Genomic DNA, 24763 nt, shown 5'->3' on the forward strand with positions numbered 1-24763 from the left:
ATCACACAAATTGTACTATTCTTCTGAGATTAACTCAGATTTTCTGAAATTCTGATCCCAAATTCACTGTTTCACCTTTCTAGTTCAGTTGGGGGTATAAATGTCGTTCTGCTTTAGTATTCAATGACTACTATGTTAAAATGAAATTAAAACTGTAGGAAAGGTATTAAAATTGTGACTACTAAAATGACGTTACAGCTAACTCAAAAGTTCATTGAATAAAATTATAAAACTGTATCATTAGGTAGGTATCTTGGTTCTATTCTCACTTAAAATTAAATAATTTTAAGTACACTCTCAAGCCTTATTATCTTTGGTCACAATTCAGCAAACAGATTAACCACATTTCACCTTTGAAATTTATCATGTGCATAAATACTTTACTGAAAAAGGATTTATGTAAGATTATGCTTAGAATTAGGCACATTTTAATTGAAGGAGTGTATTTCACCATGTTCAAGCACCTGAGAGGTGCACAACAGATGTCAATAAAACAACACAAATGTTCAATTTTAGGGGAGAGTTTTTATGCTTAGTACATTTTTTAGGCAGAAACCAAAGCTTTTTGGAATTTGGGCTTACATGTACTATAGCGTGACAGCTCTGTGGTGAGTACTTAAGTTTTTTGGCTCTGATTTCAGTGATATAAGTTTCAGTTACTCCTCCCTTTCCATAAAAATACTAATAAACTTTATAATTCTTGATGCAATTGGCTGAAAATCAGGGACTAGAAAATGTAATAGAATACAGAGGGGTCAAGCTCTAAATTGCATGTGTGTTCTTGAGTGTGCTGTACATACTGGAAAGATCAATTTTCATTTTTTTCTTTAAAGCCAAAATTGTTTCTCACTGCTGAAAGCTATATTGATCTGTGGAAGATTATGCACATGTGGAGAGGAGAATTCTCAATGCTTGCATCCACTACTCTAAAAACTAAAAAAATTTGTTGGATTGGATTTTTTCAGAAATTTAGTTTGTGTGTTTTGAATGCATGTGTACGGAAGAGGAATGTGGAAATCTTTCAAGAACATTTATTAATGGATTAAGTTCAATTTTGATCAAAGAATGAAGCACTTTGATGAGTCTCAACACCTGGGTGCACTAGATAAATTTCCCTCTTTGTATCACTTGCCAAAACTAGAAGTAGTTTGAATGTATCCTGGAGTGCGAAAGTGGTGAGACCTTCCTTGAGCTCATGCTTCAAACCTTTGCCATCATCCCATGCATCAGTGTTCTTTGAAACAACAAAACCCTTTTAAAGACCTACTTTCTGCTTTTCCCCCATGAATTTAAAGGGCTTATGCTTCTCTCAACTCCTTGCCAAATCTGTGTAGTTGCTGGCTCAGGTGACAGATTCACACAATGGCCATGGGCCAGGGAATGTCCAAAATGTGACGATGGACCTTGGGACTTGCTTCCAACAGCATCACTTCAGAGCACAGATCTCTGCACAGGAAACATAGGACTAGTTTTTATTTTTTTCCATGCCCATACCATGTGATGTAAGCGGCTCCCATACAGGCTTTGGAGGCTCTCTGAGATTAAATTTTACTGGTGAGTCAAGCAATTGCAAGGCTTTGCTTGGCACTCCTGCCACCATTATTGTGATGCTGGTTTTTGAGGCTCTGGCTAAAATACAACAATCTATTGAAGAGTTTTGGAGCTAGCTGCTTACAGGGAAATCTTTCCCTGTGCTTAAATCAGCAGGCTGAAACATGTACTCTAGAACCAAAAACTGCCCAGAGGAATTTCTACAGCTGCTCTACTACCATGTTTGGATTGGATTGGTTGGATTTTTCTGACAGATCTTCCAGGCTTCATGGCAATTTGGGTATTTGTGGGGTGCCATCCTACTTCCTCTCCTAAATAGCCATCTTCATTTGCTTGTCTCCAGACCAGATGCAGACAAGAAAAACATTTTTTATTCCTGCTTGCTCAGTTCAATGCTTCCAGATCTCATAACCTGATTTCCCTTCCTCCTAGGGAGGGAGGATTTTTTTGTCTCCAGAGAACAAAGCGATCAGCCTTTATCACTGAGCTTCAGAAAATCTAAATATGTCCAGAATAAATACATCAAGAGGATGTATTTTGTCTATGCAGTGAAATAGTTTAAGTATTTCTGATCCAAACAATACCAGTGGGTTATGGACCTGTAGTGTCTCATAGGTTTAATATAAAACAGTGTTATCTCATAGGAACATTTCCTTTATTTTGTTTTGGTATAATGGTATAATGGATCTGTTAAAAGGGTGGATAGTGTAATGATTTTATTTTACTGTAGAGCATCCATAATATTTGAAAATGCAAGCTATTTAGCAATGCTAGTGGAGTGTGTTGTCAGAGACCATGTAAGATAAAGTGGTTTGTCTCTAGTCATAAAGCTTGATTGTTTCTGCATGTTCTGACCCTGCAGGTAATGGTGCCCAGCAGACAAAACACTCTACTGCTTCACCCTCTGCTGCCTGATACAGAATACAAGGTCACTGTAACCCCAGTCTATTCTGATGGGGAGGGAGTCAGTGTCTCAGCTCCTGGCAAAACTTGTAAGTACAAACTTTCCGCCTGCCTTTGGCCAGGATGTGCATGAATAAAGACTTACTCTTTCTGGCTTTTTTTCCTTGGCTGTAGGAATGTATTTTAGTATAAATGTGGGCTTATTTTGCATGATTTATATGACTTGAACTTTAAATTAATCTCAGTTGATTGATTTATAAACAATGGGTTTCTTCTGAAAGACAAGCTGTATTTTATTTTCAAATACTCTGAGTTTGCAGAAACTTGTTCAGCAATAGAACTGGCAAATGCTTGATAACCAGCCCACCAAGGGCAAGCCAACTAATACAGCAAAAAAAGTAAACAAAGCCTGCTGAGATGGTATCAAACCAACCATTGTACTGTTCGATCTTCTTTTGTGTGAGATCATTGCTTTCTAAGGGTCAGTAGAAATGCTGCTGAACTTTTTATAAAAAGTGATTGCATTATCTCCAGAGTTCTGACCAAGTACCAAAAGATTACTCAGCTGTCGCTTGAACTTCCTCTCTACTGTATATTGTAAAAAATCCTTTCATTATGCCCTTGTAGTCATGATAGTATAATTTTATTGAAGTGTTCTCCTAATTTACATAATTTGTTTTAATTGAAGTGCTATTTATGCAGAGCCTTAAATCACTTGTAACTAAGTCCTTTTATTCCATTCTACAGAATTAATTGTTCAAAAGAGCATGATTTATACATTAGTGCACTTGGATCGGAAGAAACTATTTCATGTATAATTATCTCTAAATTACCTTACATTTTTAGGAAACAAAAGTAAGATTTTTTTAAAGAAATGTAGGGACAAATTTTGGAATTAATTCAAAAATTCATTTGTTTGTTGATCAAAGTTCGTGGCTAATCCACTGAGTAATACAAAGGATGAATTTGATTAAGAGTTTCATCCTGATAATTTCACATGTAAATCTGAGACTAATGGGTATCACACTCTTTTTATTTGCATATCTTGATTTTTCTGTATAAGCTTGCATGAGATAAACTTGTAAAATCCCAGTTTGGTTTCTTTTCAGTGCCCCTGTCTGCTCCCAGGAATTTACGTGTCTCAGAGGAGTGGTACAACAGGTTACGTATCAGCTGGGATGCCCCACCTTCAGCAACAATGGGTTACAGAGTTGTCTACAAACCTGTCAACAGTGAGTTTTTAAACTGATTTTGTTTGGGTTATTTCTGACTGAACACCATCTTTCACTCAATTTTGTTCTTAAATCTATCAGTTGCAGCTACAGCCTTGAAAGTGTTATTAACTTTGGTGCCTCGTATTTTTCAATATGAAAGTTTAATAATCACAGAATGATGCAGGTTGGAGAGGATCTCTGGAGATCATCTGGTCTTCCTCCCTGAACCAAACAGGGCCAGCTTGGAACAGGTTTCAGTGGACCCTGGCCAGTTGAATTTATAATCTCCCCAAGGACGGAGATTTTAAAACTGCTCTAAGCATCTCTCCCAGTTTTTGATGACTGTCACTGGCAGTGTCTTTGCTAATATATGATAAAAATTTCCTATGTTGCAAAATTTGTCGTTTTTCTCCTACATTTTCCTGTTTGCCTCTGAAGACATTCTGTCTGTATCTTCTCTGCCACCTTGCATGAGGTAGGTGTTGGCAGCAGTAGATTTCCCCTTAGACTTCCAATCCTAAGGCTGATTAATCCCAGCTCTCTCAGTCTGTGCTTTTTCATTTTATCATAACTATCTTTCAGAGACTGTCTGCTTTTTCCTGTCCCTCTCTTCTGTATTCTCCTGTTCTTCAGCTTCCCTCCCCTCTCAATAAAAGGTTTTTATTTCTTCTCAGACACTTGACATTTTATTCCTTGTCCATTTTTTGTGTGCTGCATCCTTTACCTGCCTGTACTTTGCAGCTAGACAAGACATCCAGAATCCTTCAAATTTCTTTAGAAAAACAGGGTCCTCTATTGACAGCAAATCACAGATATGTGACCATTGAGAGACTAAAATACTGTCCAAAGACAATACTGCTGCCTGGTTTCTGAAGTGTATCCAGAACAGCTGGGGGAGGTGATGAAGGAGCTGTTTGTGATTCTGATTGGGGAAGTTTCATTATTTTCTATTTTCATTATCATTTTTGCACAGTATTAAATGATGCTGTTGTATAAGAAGCCCTGAGTGAGTGTAGTGCTGGCTGGCATCTTCTGTCCCCCCTGTTGGTCCTGGCACACAATCAAACTGGGGAGATATTTGGCTGCCTCTTTAGAGCAGTAGTAAGTCACTGAAGCAGAACAAAAGGGTTTTAACAGATGCCAGTGTCTAGCTCTGCCTTAATGAATCCCACTGCTGAACTTCCCCAGTGTGTTTTTTGTGTCTTTTTTCCATGCAAGGATTGAGGAGAATGTCTTTGTATTTGTGTACGGTTAAAAAAATAAGGCATAAAATAGTAACTTTATGAACACTTGTAATTTTTTCTAATTTAGTGAATGAGCAAATGATTTTCTAATTTATTTCATATTTTGCAGCTCCTGGTCCTGCATTGGAGACCTTTGTAGGGGATGATATTAATACTATTCTCATTCTGAATCTCCTCAGTGGAACGGAGTACAGTGTTAAAGTATTTGCTTCATACTCAACAGGCTTCAGTGATGCCCTGACAGGCGTGGCCAAAACCTGTAAGAATGATTTCATGCTGCTCAGATCTCTACAAGCTGGTTTTCCTTACAACTGTGGCTTTCTGCAGCTCCCTGAATAAATTTTCATGTGGAAGACTTTACTTTGTTTTCCTGAAATGAAAGTCTCTCTTTCTGTGAGACTCTACCAGGCTTTTCAGTGCTCTGCTGGATGTTAGCAAGACAGGAATCATAAAGCAGATACCATTTATTAGCCAAAAATATATGTGCCTAGTAGTAGATGTAAATTTCCTTCATGAAAATCTGTTTAGTATATTTTTTCTAGATCCATATATAAGATTATTTGCTCTTTATATAGATAAAGCTCATTTTTAAATTAGATTTTGACAGAAATTCTGCTGTTATTATGATACTTTTATACTTACTTGTAATAACTGAACTTTTTAACAATGTTCATTATTTAGTTTTAAGTAAATTGCCTAAAGTTCTAAACTTCTGTTTTTAAATCTCACTACTTTTAAAAATTCTTCTTTTAGATTTTTTTTATTTTTTTAAAGCAGCTATGGACATTATTTGTTAAAAATTAATTGGGACTGGTTTAACTGTAATAATTTTGTCTTTTTTTCTTGTATGTCTTATTAGAGGTATAAAACTGATTTTTTTTAATTTAATTTTCAGTGTATTTGGGTGTGCCGAATTTGGACTCCTACCAAGTCCGCATGACAAGTCTGTGTGCTCAGTGGCAGCTCCACAGACATGCCACTGCTTACAGGGTGGTTATAGAGTCACTCGAGGGTAAGTTACTGAATAATTTGGTATGCAGCTACAGCCCTATCCAGAGAATTGAATTGCATAGAAATTGCATGCAGTTAGACCTGTAGGCTGGCTCCTGAAATACTGGAAATGATGGACGGAAGAGAGGTGTGTGCACCCTGACAGTTTCAGAATGAAGTAGCATCCCTGTCCTTTTATGCCAAACACATTGCTAGCTTGTGCATTTTATGTCAGAGACTTCAATCTATTGGTAGAAGAAAGGTGATTACCTGAGATTTTCACTGCTATGAGGAACAGAAGATGGATAAGGATGAACTGAATACATCAAAGTTTCTAAATACACCACCAGCAGTAGCTCTGTGTGATTAGGATAGACAGGAGAAGAGGGCAGAAAAGCTCTGAAGGAATCCAGACCATGCCCACAGAATCAGAACAATGCCCAGTTTTGTTTGTTCTCATTCTATTGATGCTTCTTTGTAGCTTATAGTAGTAATGTTATTCATATGGATAAACATGACACCATGCTATGCAGTCACACAAGGAGTCTTGATGCTTTTAGCACAGTATATATAGAGGGTAAATTACAGCCTCTTCAGCCTCACTGGTTCTCAGGTGTGGCCAGAAGAACATTTGTCACTGTTTGTGCAGACCAATTCTCTTATCCAAGCAGACATCAGTGGTCTTCTGACTGGTGGCAAATGAAAACCTTGGGTAACTTGAGAGAAGTGCAGTTAATGGGCTGTGTTAAAGGTGTCAGGGACAGTAACCCTGATCATGTGGCAAAAAAGGCATGACCTTTCTGTGGAATGGCAAGTGGATGGTGATAAGGTTTATTTGAAGCCATGAAATACAGACAAGCTGTTCAGATAGCAGAGATCTTGGCTTGCCTGAGACAGCACAGACATCCCTCTCATCTGGGAGCTAGCCAACATCCTATTTTCTTCATATAGAACTGCCAGAATTGTTTTAACTGAGCTGAAAGCACCTAAATGCAAGCAGAATAACCCAGAGTGTGAACAAATGTTTCTTTTTAATATTTATCCTGAAGGGACTTGATTGTCAAATCTGGTGCGTGTCTGGTTCAGGCAGTGATCAAATATTTTTATACTAGTGTAACACCTGATAAGCATTGAATGATTGTTTGCCATTTTTTATATACTCTGTAAAGTATGAGATCAGTGGCTTGTATTTCACTTCTTCCTGATGCAGATTTTAAATCGTGATAAATTTTTTCTTGTTATTAAAACATGCCTTATGCTATTTCCAGTACCCAGCCTTTTTCTATTGTCAATGTATCTTCCAATTCAGAATTTAGCAGAATCAGTTTTGGAACCCTGTAAATGCTATTACTTAACCATCTTGCTAAGTGGCTACTAGTGAAAGCTGGAATATGATATTTAGTTCAGTCTCCTTTGTTGTGACCAAGCACATTACGTATGCTGAGAACCAGAGGCACAGACAAAGGATGCCATGGAATTACATAATGCAACAATTCCTAGTTAAACTCTCATAATTTAGGACTGCATCCAAAGCCTGTTCATGACAGTGTTAGTGATTTTTATTGCCTTCAGTGCATGGGGCAAAATTAATCTTTTTTTCCTGAAGATGTTTGACACATTCCTCAGCTCCTACTTAGTATGAATAATGAAATGTTAGAGACCTCTGCAAAGAGGTCAATTTCCAAAAGTAAGGCAGCATGTAGTTTATTAACTTATGCCAACCTCTTAGCCTTCATGTGCTGTCATGTACTCTTCTTATTTATGATTTAAATCACATTATTCAATAAAACAGTAAAAAAACAAAAAAGTTTTCATATTTTCTTTTGTAATTCCAGATGGAAAAAAGCAAGAAGTAAATCTTGGTGGAGGGACACCTAGACATTGTTTCTTTGAGCTGATGCCTGGAACCAAGTATAAAGTCAGTGTTCATACCCAGCTTCAGGAGCTGGAGGGCCCTGCTGTGAGCATCACGGAGACAACGTGTGAGTAAAACAGAGAAGAGAGAGTTCAGCCAGCAGCAATAATGCTCAATTGTATTTCTTGTGTTCTGCCCTTTGCCCACACATGTGCTATTCCTGCACAGTTTTCTTTAGCTGAGCTATTGATTTTTCAAGTACATTGTAACTCCTCCACTGGTGTGCATGGTTCTTACACCACTGCTGTGAAGTAATTGTTAAGTCACATTCAGCAACTCTATTGGACTTCTAATGAGAAAGACACAGGGAGGATAGTTTAGTTTTCTTCATAGAAAGTCCCACTATGGGATACTCTGAATATCTATTACTTTGGGGAAAAAAATACAGAAAAATGGGCAAGCAGAGAAAGTTTTGTTCCTGCAGCTCTTGTTATTTAGTAAAATTAACTAGTGTTTGAATAATTTACAGTTAAATGGGACCTCAAAACCCAATTTATTTAAGTATTTTGAAACAAACCAACCAACCAGACTTTTTAATTATTATTAGTAGTACTACAAGACAGGCAAAAAGGAAAAAAAACTCACAGCTGTTTATGAAGGCAAGATCCTGCTCTCATGAACTCAAAATACTGTGAAGTAAAACATGGGACTACTAGAATGAATATTTTATCTTTCTTTGAGCCCATTTCCAATCTCAGCATTTCCTGTTTTCTCACAGTATATTGCTATACACCACAATACTGTTCCCTTTCTCTCAGGGTAGAAAGTGTTTCTAATTTTCTTCTTTTCCTCCCACGTTTATGGTTTCACATAGGGAAAACTTGCACAGGTGCATGACTCCAATTCTTCCTGGTTGCGGGCTCATTCTCTGAGCAGCTAGCATAAAGCCAAGCTTCTTCTGCTTTTTGAGGAGTTGTGTTTAGTGTGCTCTGCAGGTCAGGGAGCTAGGAGACACGAGGAAGAGCACACCTTGGCCCATATGTCCATTTGAGAATGATGATTTATGATAATTTGTGTAAACTATTGTCTCACTTTAAAAAGGGAAACAGTCTTCAGGATGACCTGCATCTCTTGGGTGCTGAGAGCAGCCTTTCAAGTCACCTCACAGGAGCTGTGACCCTTTCTTAATGGCTCTGGTCCTGGGTTGCTGTGGCCATGGAGGTCCTGGGCACTACTTCTGTGTAGGTGTTTCAGCCCTTTCTATTGCTGAAGCCACTGGGAAAACCCCCATCAGCTACAGTGGGATGTGGACATGTAGTGAATCCTGTTTGCACTGATTTTACCCAAATGTAGGCTCCTTTTCTCAGGTTGCCAAATCTAACACTCTCTGTTGCCTACAAATGTAACTTAGATGTTACGGCAAATAAGTTTAGACTTGGAGGACTGATGTTCTGTAACCTGTGGCTTCTTATGCTACATGCATTGAATAAAAATGGGGAAAAAACCCTTGAATGAATGTGGAAGCTTTTCCTCCCACAGAGTTGTGGAAGTCAATGCATGTGCATTTTATCTCTGAGAGGTCAGCTGGGCTGTATTGAAAGGTGCAAAATAAAGCTGTTGCATTCAGAAAAGCTTTAATTGGGTATTCACCTAGGTGTCTGCAAGGTTGAAATTCCAATGTCAGTTTTCAGGAGAAGAGTGAGGGACACTTTCAAAAACTATTAAACAACTTGAGTAGAAGTTGCTGCAGGCAACAGAGCCACAGTCCTGTTAGAGCTGGGGTCAGAGCTGTGTTTCTGTCTGGAAGCATAACAAGATCTTTGACAAAATTCAGAAAAGTCTTGATCAGGGAAGACTGTGATCTGCTTTGAGTGCAGGCACTGGCTTGCTTTTCCTCTCTTTGCATTTTGGACTAAGATCATCTTCCTTCCAAGGTGACTAAAGACCTACTTTCTGTTACTGAGGACTTTTGTTGAGAAAAGAAAAGGACACAGACCTTTTTCAAAACAAATAATGGATTTTAGGTCAAGAATAATGCTGGCACATGGTCTGCTGCGCTGGAGGATCTCAAAAAGGGGCAGTTCCAATAGCAGTTCAGTTGTATTATTTTATCATTCATACTGCACATACAGCCATTAATTGTTCTGCATTAGTAATATTCTCTTTCAGGTGACATTTCTTTTGTGCACTCACCACATTTATCTCCAGTTGCATAACTAGTGGATTAGGGATAATGAATTTTTTTCATGTAGAGATGAGTAGAAAATGCTGTTTATCAAAAATATTGGGCTTTTAAGTATGTTTGAATATTCCTTCTTTTATTCTCCAGTACCATTTCCTACTCAACCTCCAACAACACCTTCAACACCACCTCCACCACCTACGATCCCACCTGCAAAAGAGGGTAAGTGCTGCACGTGTGAGTTTCTAGTAATTTTAAAGTGTTGATGCAATGTTTTTCTGCTTCTGATGGTATTTTAGACCTGTGGGGAGCAGATCTCACAAGGCATTTGCTATAGAAACACTGTTAAGGCAGCTGGCCTAAATTTAATGAGCCAAAAATCTGACATCATTGTTGTACTTTTAAAATTTGCTGAAAGGGTGGTTAATATATGTGACACTTCCTTTTTCCAAACCTCCTAAACCATACACATTTTGCAACTGAAGCAGACATCCTAGGATAATTAAACTTGAAAAGCAGCATTATTTTTAAGTATGCCTACTTTAGGTAATGTGAAAAGTATGGGCCATATTCAGACTCCCTTTAAATGCAGACTTCCTTTTATTATTATTTGAACGCGTCATATTTTGTACAGAGGCTTATAATATTTCTGTGAGAGGAGCATTATTGGTGGAGGCTGAGGATCAAATACATCTGCTTGAAGTCTGTGGACCAAACTGACATGTATAAATCGAGAATTTAACCCACAAGCACAGGGAAAAAAGACCTTGTATGTGGGTGTGTTTAGAACTGATAGGGGCAGATAATGAGGGGGTTTTGTTATCCAAGGAGTAATCAACAGAAAATAAAAATACAGGTTTGTATCTTCTTGACCTATTCTCTGGATTTAGATGAAATTTGAAGATGAAATATGTTGAAAAACATAACTTTGCTTTGAGACAGTTTACTTCTGACCCCAGGCAATAGACTTGGATTTCTGTGAAGTGTTGAAGGTTCCCAGTTCCCATGAAAGAGTGAGCAACTTGTGTGGGCAATGTTCAGCTCTTGCAGGCCATTTTGCATAAGAACATGCTGGAATCAGATGAGATGGGTGAAACCTGCATTGCCCCTGCACAGTGCAGTTGAAGTGCATTAGACACTGCAGACCTTAGTGTAACTTTATGAATGGATTTTCCCAGTGGGAACCTCCACAGTTGAAATTCTGTCATCTTGCTTACTGTGTCATGCTAGGAGTTGGCATTGTATAAGCTCATGTGTCACTTTACTTAAAAACCTAAATTAAAATAGAAATGATAAGCCAGACTTTAAAGGACCATTGAAGTGTGTTCTGTGATAGGATCTGTTGGTGCAGACAATTCTCCCTTGCAGAGCCCAGCTGGTTCTACACCTGCACTGAGGTCAATGCCAGCAGGTCTGTTGACTGAAGCTAACATTGAGCTAACATGTATTAGCTAATATTAAATAAGGGCTTTTCATGATGGTTGCATTTTTTAAAGTGATTTTTGAGATTTTTGAGTTGAGGCATTGCTCTAATTCCAAAATTCTTGCTTTCTTCCTCAGTGTGCAAAGCAGCCAAAGCTGATCTGGCATTCCTGGTGGATGGGTCATGGAGTATTGGAGATGACAATTTCAATAAGATAATTAACTTCCTTTATAGCACTGTTGGAGCTTTGGATAAGATTGGTCCTGATGGAACACAGGTAATCAATGATCAATGTGTGCAGAGACGGAGGGTGCATGGACTTGACAGGGTATTTTAGACTAGACCAGAAGTGAAATGAATCAAGAAGTAACCGACATCATTTCACAGTTCAGTGAAAATATAAAATATGCTCTATGTCAGTATCTTTTTTCAATATCTTTTTATGCACACCATATGTTAAAATTCTCAGTATAAATTTTCATATCATGAAGGCTAAGTATCATTTCAGTCTCTTCTAATTCAAATGAGATTTAAGTTTGTTGATGCTTTTGGTACTCATTGTAGTGTTTATTTATAAATAAGCTAAAAATGGCATTGATAAGGAAAACTAAAGGTTCTGTTATTTTGAATCATACACTCTACAGAATCTACAGTGCTTCAAATAAAATTTGCAATGATTGTTCCATTCATGTATTTGTTTAGAGAGGTGCTCCAGAACATATTATTGGCAAATAAGTTACTGCTTTAAATGTTACCTGTATAATATGGGGTTTAGGATCTCATTAGAAATTAGTTTTAACTTGTCCAAACCCTGAAGAATACTTAGTTTTTACTGTTTCTTGCGATACAGATATTTTTCCAGAATAGAATTAATGGTGCTTCAGAAACTTTGTCACAAGTTTAAGCATAATAGCTCCTTTTAAATCAGGGGCACCACTTATGGAATATGAAGATCAATATATGCTTTGTGAGTTGTCGGGGCTTAGTGTACAGTATTGTAATACAGGGTCTTAACTCAGTAGTGTCATATTTGACAGTGGCAATATTTCAAAATATATTCCTGAATCTTTCTTGCTCCCTAGCTTAAGTTACTTGTGTGCAGTTATTAATTCATGGAGACTGAATTAAGTCCCAGCAGTTCTGAGTAAGTAACTGTACACATGTGAGCAGCTGTAACCAGGATTTTCCTTTTGGGCTCGACTGAGAGTGCTTCTGCCAAAATGGGTATTACTGTTCTCATCCTGTTTGCTGCAAAATGAAACCAGAAAGTGTTAGATGGTTGCCAAAGTTGCAGAGTAAAATTGAACTTTATTTACTGAAAGCTTTTTTAAAGAGAAAAAAGTCTGGCTTCAATTTAAAGATGAAGCTAAATTACAAGATAAATCCTTGTTTTAAATGGTCAAATTCACTTACTTTTTGCTCACACAGTGGGTGGTGCTTTTGTAATCAACATCTTCTATGTGCACAGGTGGCAATAATTCAGTTTAGTGATGATCCTAGGACAGAATTTAAATTGAATGCATACAAAACAAAAGAGACTCTTCTTGAAGCTATTCAGCAAATAGCCTACAAAGGAGGAAATACAAAAACAGGTGAGAAAGGATGAGATTGTAATGCAGATTTTTCCCCTGCTTCTCTAAGTGGTATTTCTTTCTCATTTGCTAAATGGCTTAATTAATCACTGCAAAACCAGTAATAGCATGCTGTCTCCACACTGGAGATGAAGGGTTGGGCTCTGAAATTAGAAAGTCTTTGTAATCTGTAGTTTACACACTTCAGCCCCTCCTGCTGCATATTCACCCCACTGATCAACAGTGATAACATGGATCAGGGGGGCAGGGAGAGGGGCAGGAGGGGTAAAGCAAATTAATTTGGGGGTAGTGGAAGGTGGAATGGGGAGTAATATGAAATCAGCTTGGCAAGTGAGCAGAAAAGTGATAAAGGGCAGAGGGTGGGAGGCAGCTTGCAGGGCATGTAGAAAACTGGAGAGAGTGGAGTGTCTGTTTGGGTATAAGCCAGGACAGTTAAGCCGCTGTGGGATGTTTAAGACTGGGATGGGGAAGGATGTTTGTTAAGGTTGTGTTTTAATTTATCCCTTAAAATAGCTTGCTGATATAAAGAAATTATAGATGAGGGTTGAAAGGGTTAAAATCTGTTTTAGTTGGAAACCGTATGTTTTATTATTTTCAGACTTCACAGAAATTTCTTGCAGCTGTTGCATTGCATCCCCTTTCAGCATTATCAAAATAATTTTCCATTTACTACAATGACATTCTCAGTTGTTAATGTAGACAGTGCTCTACAATCCAGAACAGGAAAGTTTTGCTATCTCTAACCCAGCCAGCAGCTAAATACCACACAGTGCTCACTGCCTGCCTACCCCTAGCCCTGGTGGGATGGGGAGGGGAATCAGAAAAGGGTAAAGCCTGTGGGCTGAGACAACAGTTTCGTGATTGAAATAAAGTAAAATACAATGATAGTAATAGCATTAAAAAGGGGTATAACAAATAGAGGGAGAGAAACCCCAAGAACAAGAGATGATGCTCTTATGGTTGTTCACCACTGATGGCCAGCCCATTCCGGGGGGATTGGCCCCTCCTGGCCAACTGCCCAAGTTTATACCCTGGGCAGGATGTTCTACAGCATGGAGCATCCCTTTGGCCGGTTTGGGTCAGCTGTCCTGTGTACACTCTCCTCCAGTCCTCTTGTGCAGCTGCTCAGGGGCAGAGAGTGAGACACTGAAAAGTGCTTGACTCAGGGTAAGCACAGCTTAGCAACAACCAAAACATCATTATCAACATTGGCCTCAAATGGAGTCCAAAACTCAGCACTGTACCAGCAATAAAGAGGGAAATTGAGCCTATCCCAGCTGAACCCAGGACACCCACACAAATCATGTTCATGATCTTCCTCTTCTGGATTGAAAAACAGAGGGCCAAAGCTGTCGGAACTTGAAACGTTATGGTCAAAATCAAACTTTTCTAAATCTTGATTTTAACAAATACAGAATTAATAAATTGACAGACTACTGAGGACACGACAGATTTTTCTTTTTATGTATGTGTAACATGTGATATGAGAAGCCAATAGAGACGGGATTTATATCACAGTCAATGTCAATTTTTGTGTTGCAGGCAAAGCCATTAAACATGCACGAGAAATCTTATTTACAGGAGATGCAGGCATGAGAAGGGGCATTCCAAAGGTCTTGGTTGTCATCACTGATGGACGATCACAGGATGATGTGAACAAAGTCTCCAGAGAAATGCAACTAGATGGTAAATTGTGTGGTTTTAAAAACAACTCACATTTTCTTTTTTTTTCATTAATTGCATCTAAATGTGGGCATGAGGTAAGGATAGCCTTTGCTCCAGTTTTAAAGAAAATGGCAATTGCTGAGAAACACAGAATACCACTAGGATATGATTAGATTCTGGGTATTTTGAGTGATTAATTGAATTATTTTTCATTTTGACAGCAGTGCTAAAATTATGTATTACTTAATGGAATTGCTCCCAGAATGAAGAAGTTGGGGAATATGATCCTGAGAATCTGGATTATCATCTATAAAGTGTAGTCTAGTGGTTATGAGCAAATTGAACTATTTTGTTTTCTACACAAAAGGTCCATTGAAAATTCTTATACTGTTTCTGACCTGCTCTCATGTTACACAAATTACCTCTAGGAATTTCTTTAAAGCTTCCATTTTAGAGCTTTAAGCAGCCACACCATGTTGTGAGTCTAAGCCTAAGAAGTGGATTAATTGTTGTAGAAGTTTGCACCAAAACCAAAAGGGCACAGTGTGCCACTTGGCACAAAACCAAGGGATGGAAGAAAAAAGCTGTCTTCCTTTTAATGTAAGGTGACCTGAAGAGAAATTGCATTTATGCCTTTTATTTGCTTTTAGCTTTGACAGCCATGAAGTTCCCAATGTAGTTCACTGATTTCTGAAACCACATGTAATTGTCCACCTTGGCTGCCTCCTTGTTTTGTTGCTAGATGCTGAGTGTAGGGGCTTCATCAATAAAGCAGATGACAAAACAGTGGGCTTGCATGACCTGTTTTAAGTAGCAGTTAAGAAAACTATGTATTTTTTAATAAATTGGAGGTTTTGTCTAAACTGAACAGAAAATATTCATCTCTCAGGAAAGTCTTGCTTTATTAGCTGCTGGACTGGGAATGGCCTCCAGAGAAGATGGGACTCTGTGAGGGTTCAGTTGCTGGGATGTGGCACACAAATTCCCCTCTCCCATTTCCCCTGGAAAGTGCTGCAGTGAGGCTGCAGATGGGCTGGAGCAGGCACTGATGGCCATCTGTGATGGAGAGGCACAAAGAGCTGCTGATTTGGGATGAGGCATGAAGATTTTGCTATAATGTATTAAGTCAAAATTTTGTTATGCTTAAAGCTCAGCAGAAGGTGATGAATGCCCCTGGTCCTTATTCAAACTTATTAAAGATAATATTGCTTGACTGGAATAAATTTGTGACTGAGCCATGCTAGAACAATATATCCATTAACTATATTCAGCCTGATGTAGAGAGGTTTTTCCTTCATCTCTTATGGAAAGGAAAACGTTGAAAACTTTATGGCTGTTGTTGCTCCTGAAACATGTAGGGTACAGTTTCCATTTTATTTAAATCCTTTAAGTCAGGCTCATATTTTGAAAAATATTAATGCTAAATATATAGAACAGATGCAACCAGTGCAGTTAAATTGCTGATGAAATGAGAATGCATTTATTTCAGTGTTCTCTCATGAGGCAGCAGTGCCTTGAAACTAACACGTGGCACAGAAAAAATCTGTAAAGAACCTGCAGGAAATTAATTTCTCTACTTTTTATTTGTTCTGTACTTGATACATGGATATTCTTGTGTAATAGAGTATAGCATTAAATTTAAAAAGTATTTAACTGTATGCTAAAACTTTGAACTACTGAGTGGTCATATATTTTCAAGAAAACACTTAAGGTTTAACTTTAACTAATTAAACATAAATAGCCAGAAGAAATATTTCACAGAGAATGTTTTACTTCTATTTTAGATTACATAAGTGAATTTTCTCGTGCTACAGGGTAATAATTAAATGTCCAAGTTGGTGTTTAATCAGGGAAGGACTCAGTGCAAATACAGTTGTGTTCATATTGTACTTCCACTCTCAAAACGAATGACTCACAGGAGTGTTCTTTTTTGTTTTACAGGGTTTACCTTTTTTGCTATTGGAGTGGCTGATGCTGACTATTCAGAGTTAGTTAATATTGGCAGCAAGCCCAGTGAAAGACATGTCTTCTTCGTGGATGACTTTGATGCCTTTACAAAGATTGAAGATGAGCTGATCACTTTTGTTTGTGAAACTGCATCAGCAAGTTAGCCATTTTGATTTATGTTTGTTTCTAAAATCACTGTAAATACTGGGGAGATTGTAACTATTAATTTCCTATTAAGACAAATTCTTGATCTTTTTAGTATAATTTGCTGCTGACTTGATAATTCTAATGTATTTCCGCAAAAGATAAGGGAAATGAAGGTTTTATGACTTCAAAATAATTAATGGTTATTTCTATAAAGCCAGAATACAGCCACTGGTTGTCAAAAACTCATTTCAGATGTTGTTGACATTTCAGAATCATAAAAGATAATTATATATTATTTTCTAGGCTACTTTAACCCTCTGTAAGAATACTGCTAGCTGCATTCTTTCTTATTCAAGTCACATGGTTAATTTATTAATAGAGATCCAATCATTACCATTTTTATTATGAAAGTAGATGAGTTGTAGCCCAAGGAAAAGCATAAAACACACTCAAATTCTGAAATCTGTGAGAAAGTCACACTTCCGTCTCTTAATGAAAATTAAAGAATAGGTATTCCAGAGCAACACTTAATGATTATTGGTCAGTAATTCACATGCTGTTAGGTGTGTGCCCACAATGTATTTCCTTGTGTATAAGCCAGGAAGCAGGCACTGTGCGACTGATGTGAACTATTTGTGATTGTAAGGAGTCCTTGTGCACAGGGCTGTGAGTTATCATGAGACTCTGAATTGTCAGAACTGGTAAGCTAAAAGGATGTTGCTTGTGAGCCACCAGTTCTGAGATTTTGACCATGAGCTCTACTTTCACTGGTAGAGAGAATGTTAAACACTGACAATTCTCAACAGTATCCCTTTTGGGTCACTTGTGCTTGTTTTCTAAAAGTGATCTTCAAATGTGAGTATCCTGGGGTGCCATACTTGGTTGATATGCTGCTTTAGGCTTGTTGATTTCCCAGGGCAACTTTCCTGAAATATATTAGTGACCTTTCTTCCATGCCAAAAGAAATGTATAAATCAGATTTGCAGCTATTAAAAATGTGAGTACACATCTTAGGGATTGTTCTGGTTTCTCTTCCTCATGGAAACTATTGTGGAGTTTGAAAAGGCACAGAGAATGTCAGCTGCAGTACTTGAACTTGAGATGGGTTAGGCTGGAAAAGCTCACAGAGAATTAGGGAACACTTGGTTAAATTCCCATATAAGACATACTTTGTTTTATGCAACAGGCAATGAGTTTGTTGCTTTTTTTCCCAACAAATTTGAAATTGCTGAAGAGGGTGTGAAGGCAGGTTTATAAGGAGAATTAGACAAATTAATGGACAAGAAATCCATACAAATATATTATATAGAGCACACAGGGAGCACCCCTTAGTATCTTTGCTACAACCCTTGGGGATCCTGAGGAGCATCGACAGAATGGAGTAGGAAGTGCCCAGGTTTGCCTGTCCTCCCTACCCAGCCTCCTTTTGCTGCTCTTGGGGTAGAGTGCTGAGTTTAAGTCTAATTGCATGATTGTTCTGACTCAGTGGGACATCTCTTGTATTCTTAAATATATCTTTTTTTCCTTTCCAGCCTGCCCACTTGTAGTTAAAGATGGCAATAATTTTGCAGGTACAGTATTTTTATGTTCGTTTTTGTTTCTGATTTATGGAATAATTTTCATTAGATTATTTTCACAGTATTAGACAATACATTTCCCTTCATGCTAACAGGCAATGAAACTCTTAGATACAATTGGCAATGTCTTTTTTTATATCCTCTGATGCAGTATTAATTTAAATTAATAAAACATGCCTTTTGATATCTTCCAGGATTTAAAATGATGGAAATGTTTGGTTTGGTTGAAAAGGAGTTTTCATCTGTGGAAGGGGTTTCCATGGAACCTGGTACATTTAATGTTTTCCCATGTTACAGACTACACAAGGATGCCTTGGTATCCCAGCCTACCAAGTATGTATTCACATATAAATACTCAAAAACCACGTGAAGATAATTTTCTAGTGCAGGCAATTATTAATTTCAGGGACTCATATTTTTAAGTCAGAAGAGCAGAGGTGCTAATGATCTGTGATATACTGATGAATAGGAAAACTGTTTGGTGCTCTGACCCTTCAATCAGTTTAATTCAAAAATAGCAATTGTAGGTAAATGTAGGTAAGCCCACTGGCTGTTTTGGTTTTCCCATGAGCCTGTTTCAGGCTGGTGTCTGTGTAACACCTGGCAATTTCATGCAGGCCCATGTCTGGGCAGATTCCAGTCTGCAGCACTTTGTGAAGGGTGCCTCTGGAATGCAGGTTGAAGTCTCAGAGAGTTCAGCATGTCCTTGAAACAAGGGTCAGAAAGAGAACCTGCTTCAGCTGTTCCTCAGCCATTTCTACTGCAGTCTGTGTCCAGCCACTGGTTACAAGGGAAGATTAACGCCCTTATGTGGAAGTGAGTCTGTGTGAGCCCCATCCAGTACCTGCCTGGGAGGGAGGCAGGACATCTTTCAGTCACAGGGACTGTGTCTTGGGAGGGTTATGGAGGAGGCCGTGAAGAATCCCCTGACTGAACTTTTACTGTCATTCCTCAGCGAGGAAATGATGGAAACCCCGTTTCTTTTATAAACAGTGTCTGTATTGTGTCGGGTTCCTCTCAGTCCAGACCCCCACTCCATTTTAAGTAGCACCAGAGAGAAGCAGTGGCTCTGATGAATTACACGTGGGAAGGTTAATGAAAAATATTATTTATCTAAGATAAATAACAGAGGAAAACAGTGGGAAATTGAAGGTTTATATTGGGTATCATCAGAGTGTGTGATTATCCTGTTGTGTCCCAGTTGGAGCTGTACTTCTTGGTGCTGTTTCCCATTCTCCTTGTTTTGTTTCCTCCTGGGCCTTGATGGACTGAAATGCCAAGGGATTAATATTTCTCACTTTTTTCCCTTTCTGCTTCTTTCTAATTTGATCTGCTGCCTTTATATGCTATTCTCTAGCTGCCACCCCAGGCCAGTCTTACTGCTTCATTAGACTTTCACTCCTTTTCATGGTTCAGAGAACACCTTTCTCTTGATGATCCACAGGTATGTCTAAAAAATACCACTTGGCTTTGTCACTTCATCTGTGCACTGAATGCCATTAAATTTATTCTCCTTTTTGAGTTCTGTGTCCCCAAACCTTGCATTTAACCCACTCTGCTTACTGAATTGGCTTTCATTCTGTACAATGGACACACTGCAAAGGCTTTTTTCTTTTATCTATTGAGTTGCCCCTCTTTCTCTATGGGCACGGTAACATCACATCTGATAATCTACTGACAGTGTGCAGAATATATGGATGATATATCATGTTAAATCTCTTTTCAACAGGATTCATACTATGTGCCAGAAACACTTCAAAATAAATTGTTTTAATAACTCTTGAGACTTCTTTCAGATTCCCTTACTATGGTTTTAAGGAATCAGACTAATTAACATTTAACATACAGTCAATCAATGTTTCACTTTGGGATTTGACAACAAAACATTAAATTCAACTTGAAGAAATAATGGATTTTTGGAAATGACATAAAATAAAGTACTTCTATATCATAAACTTCCTCTCTCTTCTGCACAAATTCTAGGAACCAGATTGTATTTCAGTATGTAATCTGTTCTGACTTCACTTTCTTTTGTTTTGGCTTTGAAATATATAAACTCCATTCTCTATATTTTATAAAGCTTCCTATAACGGTTTTGTCACTCCTAATTTTAATCCATTTATAATGGTTTAATGACAAAGGACATGTCTATTGAGACTGGTCTTCCAAGCAATTTCCATTGTCTCCCAAATGGAACAATTTCAAAGGTCTTGAGAGTGGCTATTGTTTTTTAAAAGCCTTAAATATATTTAATTTCAGCTTTACTTCTTGACCTCTGATTTGATCTTCTTAATTTATATAAAAAAAGTTAAATTTTAAGGTCAATTTTGTAAATTTCAAGGGAGACAATAACTTCTACTTTCTTCATAAGCATTCTTTCAGAGTTATCAAGTTGAGTAAATTCTATAGACACTTATATCGCTTCTCAGTCTTGATTCATAAGGGAATGTACAGCGTAATAGAAAGCATGCTCTGCAAAATTCTGATGAGTAAATCACCAGATTTAGTGTTGTTCCAGTTTCAAAGACTGATTATTTCCCTGACAGGTATTTGCATCCTGAAGGTCTCCCTTCTGATTACACCATCACGTTTCTCTTTCGGGTACTGCCGGACACGCCGCAGGAGCCGTTTGCTCTGTGGGAGATTTTGAACGAAGCATATGAACCACTGGTTGGAGTTATTTTAGATAGTATGTGTTTTCTGTTTTATCAGTGATTTTAACTGTACAAATGATTAATTCTGTGTCTAGTTTTATTATTGCCAGTGTTTCAATCTGCTGCCAGAACAACCACCTGAATCTGGCAGGGAGAATCACTAATGCATGGCTTTTAGATTCAATTTGACTGAGCTTAATTTGGAGTTAGAGTCAAATTTTGAGTTAACTGCTTTAAACTGGATTCCAAGGATCTATACTAGATGCAATTTGATGTGAGGTACTCATCTGCTTTTAAGATTTCCAGTGCTTTGAATCTGATTCTGATCAAATCTGTCTTGATATAAGCCAGTGGTACTGGGAGAATATGTAGAGGAAATGCAGTCTGGTGGAAAGCAGAGTAAGGACCACAGACGTGAACTTTTGGTGGCTCTTCATTTCTCCTTGGTTTTACTTTCACAACTGTGAACCAGGGATTATACTTTACAAGGTTTTACTGTGGGGAAGATGAAGCTACTGTGATACCTGTTCTTGATAGCTGCCAGTTTGTCACCTTGAAATAGGTGGGAATTAGGCATTTAGCCAGCTTGAAGAAGGGTTTTTCTCATCCAGCTCTCACAGAGAATGAATGAGAGAGTAAAACCAGGTAGACATGTGTGAGGTAGACTCAGAACTGCTGGTCCATCCTTCCTGTCAAACCAGGAAAGAGAATTTCTCTGATATAACTTGTTACTTGCAGGTCAGTGTGTTGTTTATGAATGTGTTTAATAACATATGACCTGTCATCTTTGGTCTGCTTTGTTAAATGCAAATTGACTCTTTCAAATATTGTAAAAGACTTTTCTTTAACATAGAGCCCTTAATTTTGATCTCACACAGATGGTGGAAAAACTCTGACTTTCTTTAACTATGACTACAAAGGAGATTTTCAGACTGTAACTTTTGAAGGTCCTGAAATAAGGAAGATATTTTATGGGAGTTTTCATAAGGTTAGTAACAACAATAGGGAGGAAAAAAGCAGTCTGAATAAAAACTTTTGAGTTTTTTGTGTTTCAAAATCATGTTTCATGAGGTCAATTACTGCCAAATATGTATTTTGTAACACCTACTTTACTGTCATACGTCTCTTTGCAGAATTAGATTAACATTAAACAAATCATAGTTTTTACCATGAAGCTGATGTGTTAAATTTTCATCTCATACTTTTGCCTGTGTTTTAGAGTTCATTTAAAAATACGTATCTTGAAAAGTAATTTAGAAATAAATCAGCTTTTCCTTTTAAGATTTGGATTGGCAGTGTCATTCAAAATAAAATTTCCAGTAAAAAAATAATTTTTTCATAAGTTGTAATTTTAAAATATATTTTAAGAGCTATGCCATGTTGAACTTTCTTTTGTTATTTGAGAACTTTTAACATTCTTTCTGAAAGCAGGTGAAGCAGCACTGGGATTGTAGCACCTATTTGTTATAGGGGGTAATTTTGTCATTGACTTTTTTCCTGATGTTTGGATCTTTCCTAAACAAAACAAACAAACAAAAGCCCTGAGAGTTTGCTCATGACAGGACAGTTGTAGCTAGTCCTCCCTACTGGGAGTGTCTCTGCTGCACAGTGAGGGTCAACAGAGTGTGATCAAGGCAGAAGGAAAGAATTTGGTTGTTGTGCTCTGCTTTCCGTACTGCATTTGATGTGATTTGATTTTTTTTCAGTGTAAAAACTTCACTATGGCAGCTTTTGCTGTCAGTGTATAATTTACAAACTAAATTTTACTGTTTAGTTTTGGCTTTTGCAAGTTGCTGGCTATAATGTCTGTAATGGTGAAATTCAGTGCTCTGTACAAGGAATGACCACATAAATCAAAGGTTCTGTGGGATCTGAGTAGTAAATGAACATTGTGTAGATCTTCTGTTGGGACAAATTATTTATTTATTGACTAAATTATTTAAGTTGCCAATTTCTTTGCAGATGTTCCAGAAGTAGATAAATAAACTAAATTCATTCAACAGTTTACAATCATACAATAATTCAGGTTGGAAGGGACCTCTAGAGGTCATCTAGGTTATTTGCTTTGGAGTGTTCTTGGAGTTTCATTAGCAAACATGGAGTTAGGAGATCATTTCAAAAATGCCCCCCTTTTTCCCAAGGAAAGAACACATTTATCTCATGGGCTCCTTTGTGTGTTAAAACATCTTCTCTTTTGCTCAGTTGCATGTTGTTATCAGCAAGACCACGGCCAAGATAATTATTGACTGCAAGGAAGTGGGTGAGAAGACCATTAATGCAGCAGGGAATATTAGTTCTGATGGCATAGAAGTGCTGGGGAGGATGGTGAGATCCAGGGGACCAAGGGATAATTCTGCACCGGTGAGTGGAACAGAACAACTCTTTCCAACACTTAAAATATTCTAAAAATCAAATGTTTTGGAACTTTGCAGTTGGTTTTAACTTGAAGCCAAGTGAATTCATTTTAAATAGTAAAGACCCAGCATTTCAGAAATTCTGCAAAAGCCTGTAGTAGTTGTCAGCATGGGCAAAATCTGTTTTTTATTATTTTAATAAATGAAATAATTGTTGAAATTTTATTCTCAATATTTTTGAAATTTTATTCTCAAAAACATATGTAAACACAGTTGATACATTCAGATATTACTTATGTTCCAAAAATAATTACATAGAGTAATGTCATGCATAACTCCTTTGCCTGGAATTATTTAAACTTTGGTTTTTAATTTTTTTTGTAACTATTCCCCATGTCTGTTATTCCTCTGATTCTTTGTCTGCCCCTTAATTCACTGTCTGTTCACTAAAAAAATTGAGCTGGTTTGGCACACACTGTTCCCAAAAGCTCCCATCCAAGTAGACCTGGCTTACTTAGCTCTTTTATAATACAGGATATTTTAAGAGAGAAAAGTCTCCCCTCTCCCCCAGTTTAAGTGCTCATTCATTCCTCTGAAATTATTCTCCTAGAAGCAGTAATTGATTATTCTTTCTGCTTGACAACCAATGCATGTTTTTCAGTTTTGTTTTGTTTTGTTTGGGAGATTTTGAGCTTTTTGTGCATGGTAGTGTTTGCTAATTTTCCTTGAACTTTCTTGACCCTAGAATGAGTTTAGCAGAGAATGTGAACCTTGAACCAAGGATTGACTTGAATAGGAATGAGGTTTCAAATATGTATTTACTTGTTAATATATGAAAACACTCTTGTTTAGTAAAAAATAAGCCCTCAGAATATGTCTCTGTATGAAAAGAAAGAGCTTTTAGGGCCCAAATTGATGGATAATAATTATATGAAGCCTGGAAAGACAATTACACAGAGAAACCTTTGTAGGCACATTCCAATAGAAACAGAAAAAGGCAGACTTAGGAAATCTTGGAATTAGAGAAGCCTTTGTAAAGAAGTGGAAAGAAATGTGTCTTTTGTTAGAACCTAGTAATCTATTAAAAAAAAAAATCAGACTGCCCACTCACTGAAAAATATGATTTTGTTCAAATGAACTGTAAAGCTGATGTAAGATTAGAAACGTGTAGATGAAGATGAAAATTCTTAAGTAGGGTAAAGCTGTCTTCTGGTATTACCATATATATCAAATTAGAAACAAATCAAGAAAGCACCCAAATGCCATGCTCTGAAGTCTCCATTCTGCACAATTCATTAATATTGAGCAGTACTTCTTTAAATAGTCACATTTAAGACACAGATGAGATGGTTTCCTAGTCTAAAACACATCAAAGGAATCTAGTAGGAGGCAGGATAGAGGTTCTCAGAACAGCTACTAGATTAGTAGATCTCCTAATTTTAGACATGCTTATTACATAGAGTAA

At 37.5% G+C, this 24763-nt stretch overlaps 1 protein-coding gene across 1 annotated transcript in view; it reads left to right on the plus strand.

The window, feature by feature from the left end:
• Positions 1-24763, plus strand: part of COL14A1 (collagen type XIV alpha 1 chain) — a 113625-nt gene that overhangs the window by 57887 nt on the left and 30975 nt on the right. Inside the window, exons 20-34 of the mRNA XM_059482315.1 lie at positions 2414-2543; positions 3564-3686; positions 5022-5171; positions 5808-5924; positions 7738-7884; positions 10087-10161; positions 11500-11639; positions 12831-12954; positions 14497-14640; positions 16561-16725; positions 18246-18284; positions 18485-18623; positions 20837-20979; positions 21823-21932; positions 23147-23305. Of these exons, the coding sequence (XP_059338298.1) occupies positions 2414-2543; positions 3564-3686; positions 5022-5171; positions 5808-5924; positions 7738-7884; positions 10087-10161; positions 11500-11639; positions 12831-12954; positions 14497-14640; positions 16561-16725; positions 18246-18284; positions 18485-18623; positions 20837-20979; positions 21823-21932; positions 23147-23305 (1905 nt within the window). The remainder of the gene's footprint in view (positions 1-2413; positions 2544-3563; positions 3687-5021; positions 5172-5807; positions 5925-7737; positions 7885-10086; positions 10162-11499; positions 11640-12830; positions 12955-14496; positions 14641-16560; positions 16726-18245; positions 18285-18484; positions 18624-20836; positions 20980-21822; positions 21933-23146; positions 23306-24763) is intronic.

This window comes from Ammospiza nelsoni, chromosome 1, assembly GCF_027579445.1.
Source record: "Ammospiza nelsoni isolate bAmmNel1 chromosome 1, bAmmNel1.pri, whole genome shotgun sequence".
In the NCBI taxonomy this organism is placed as follows: domain Eukaryota; kingdom Metazoa; phylum Chordata; class Aves; order Passeriformes; family Passerellidae; genus Ammospiza; species Ammospiza nelsoni.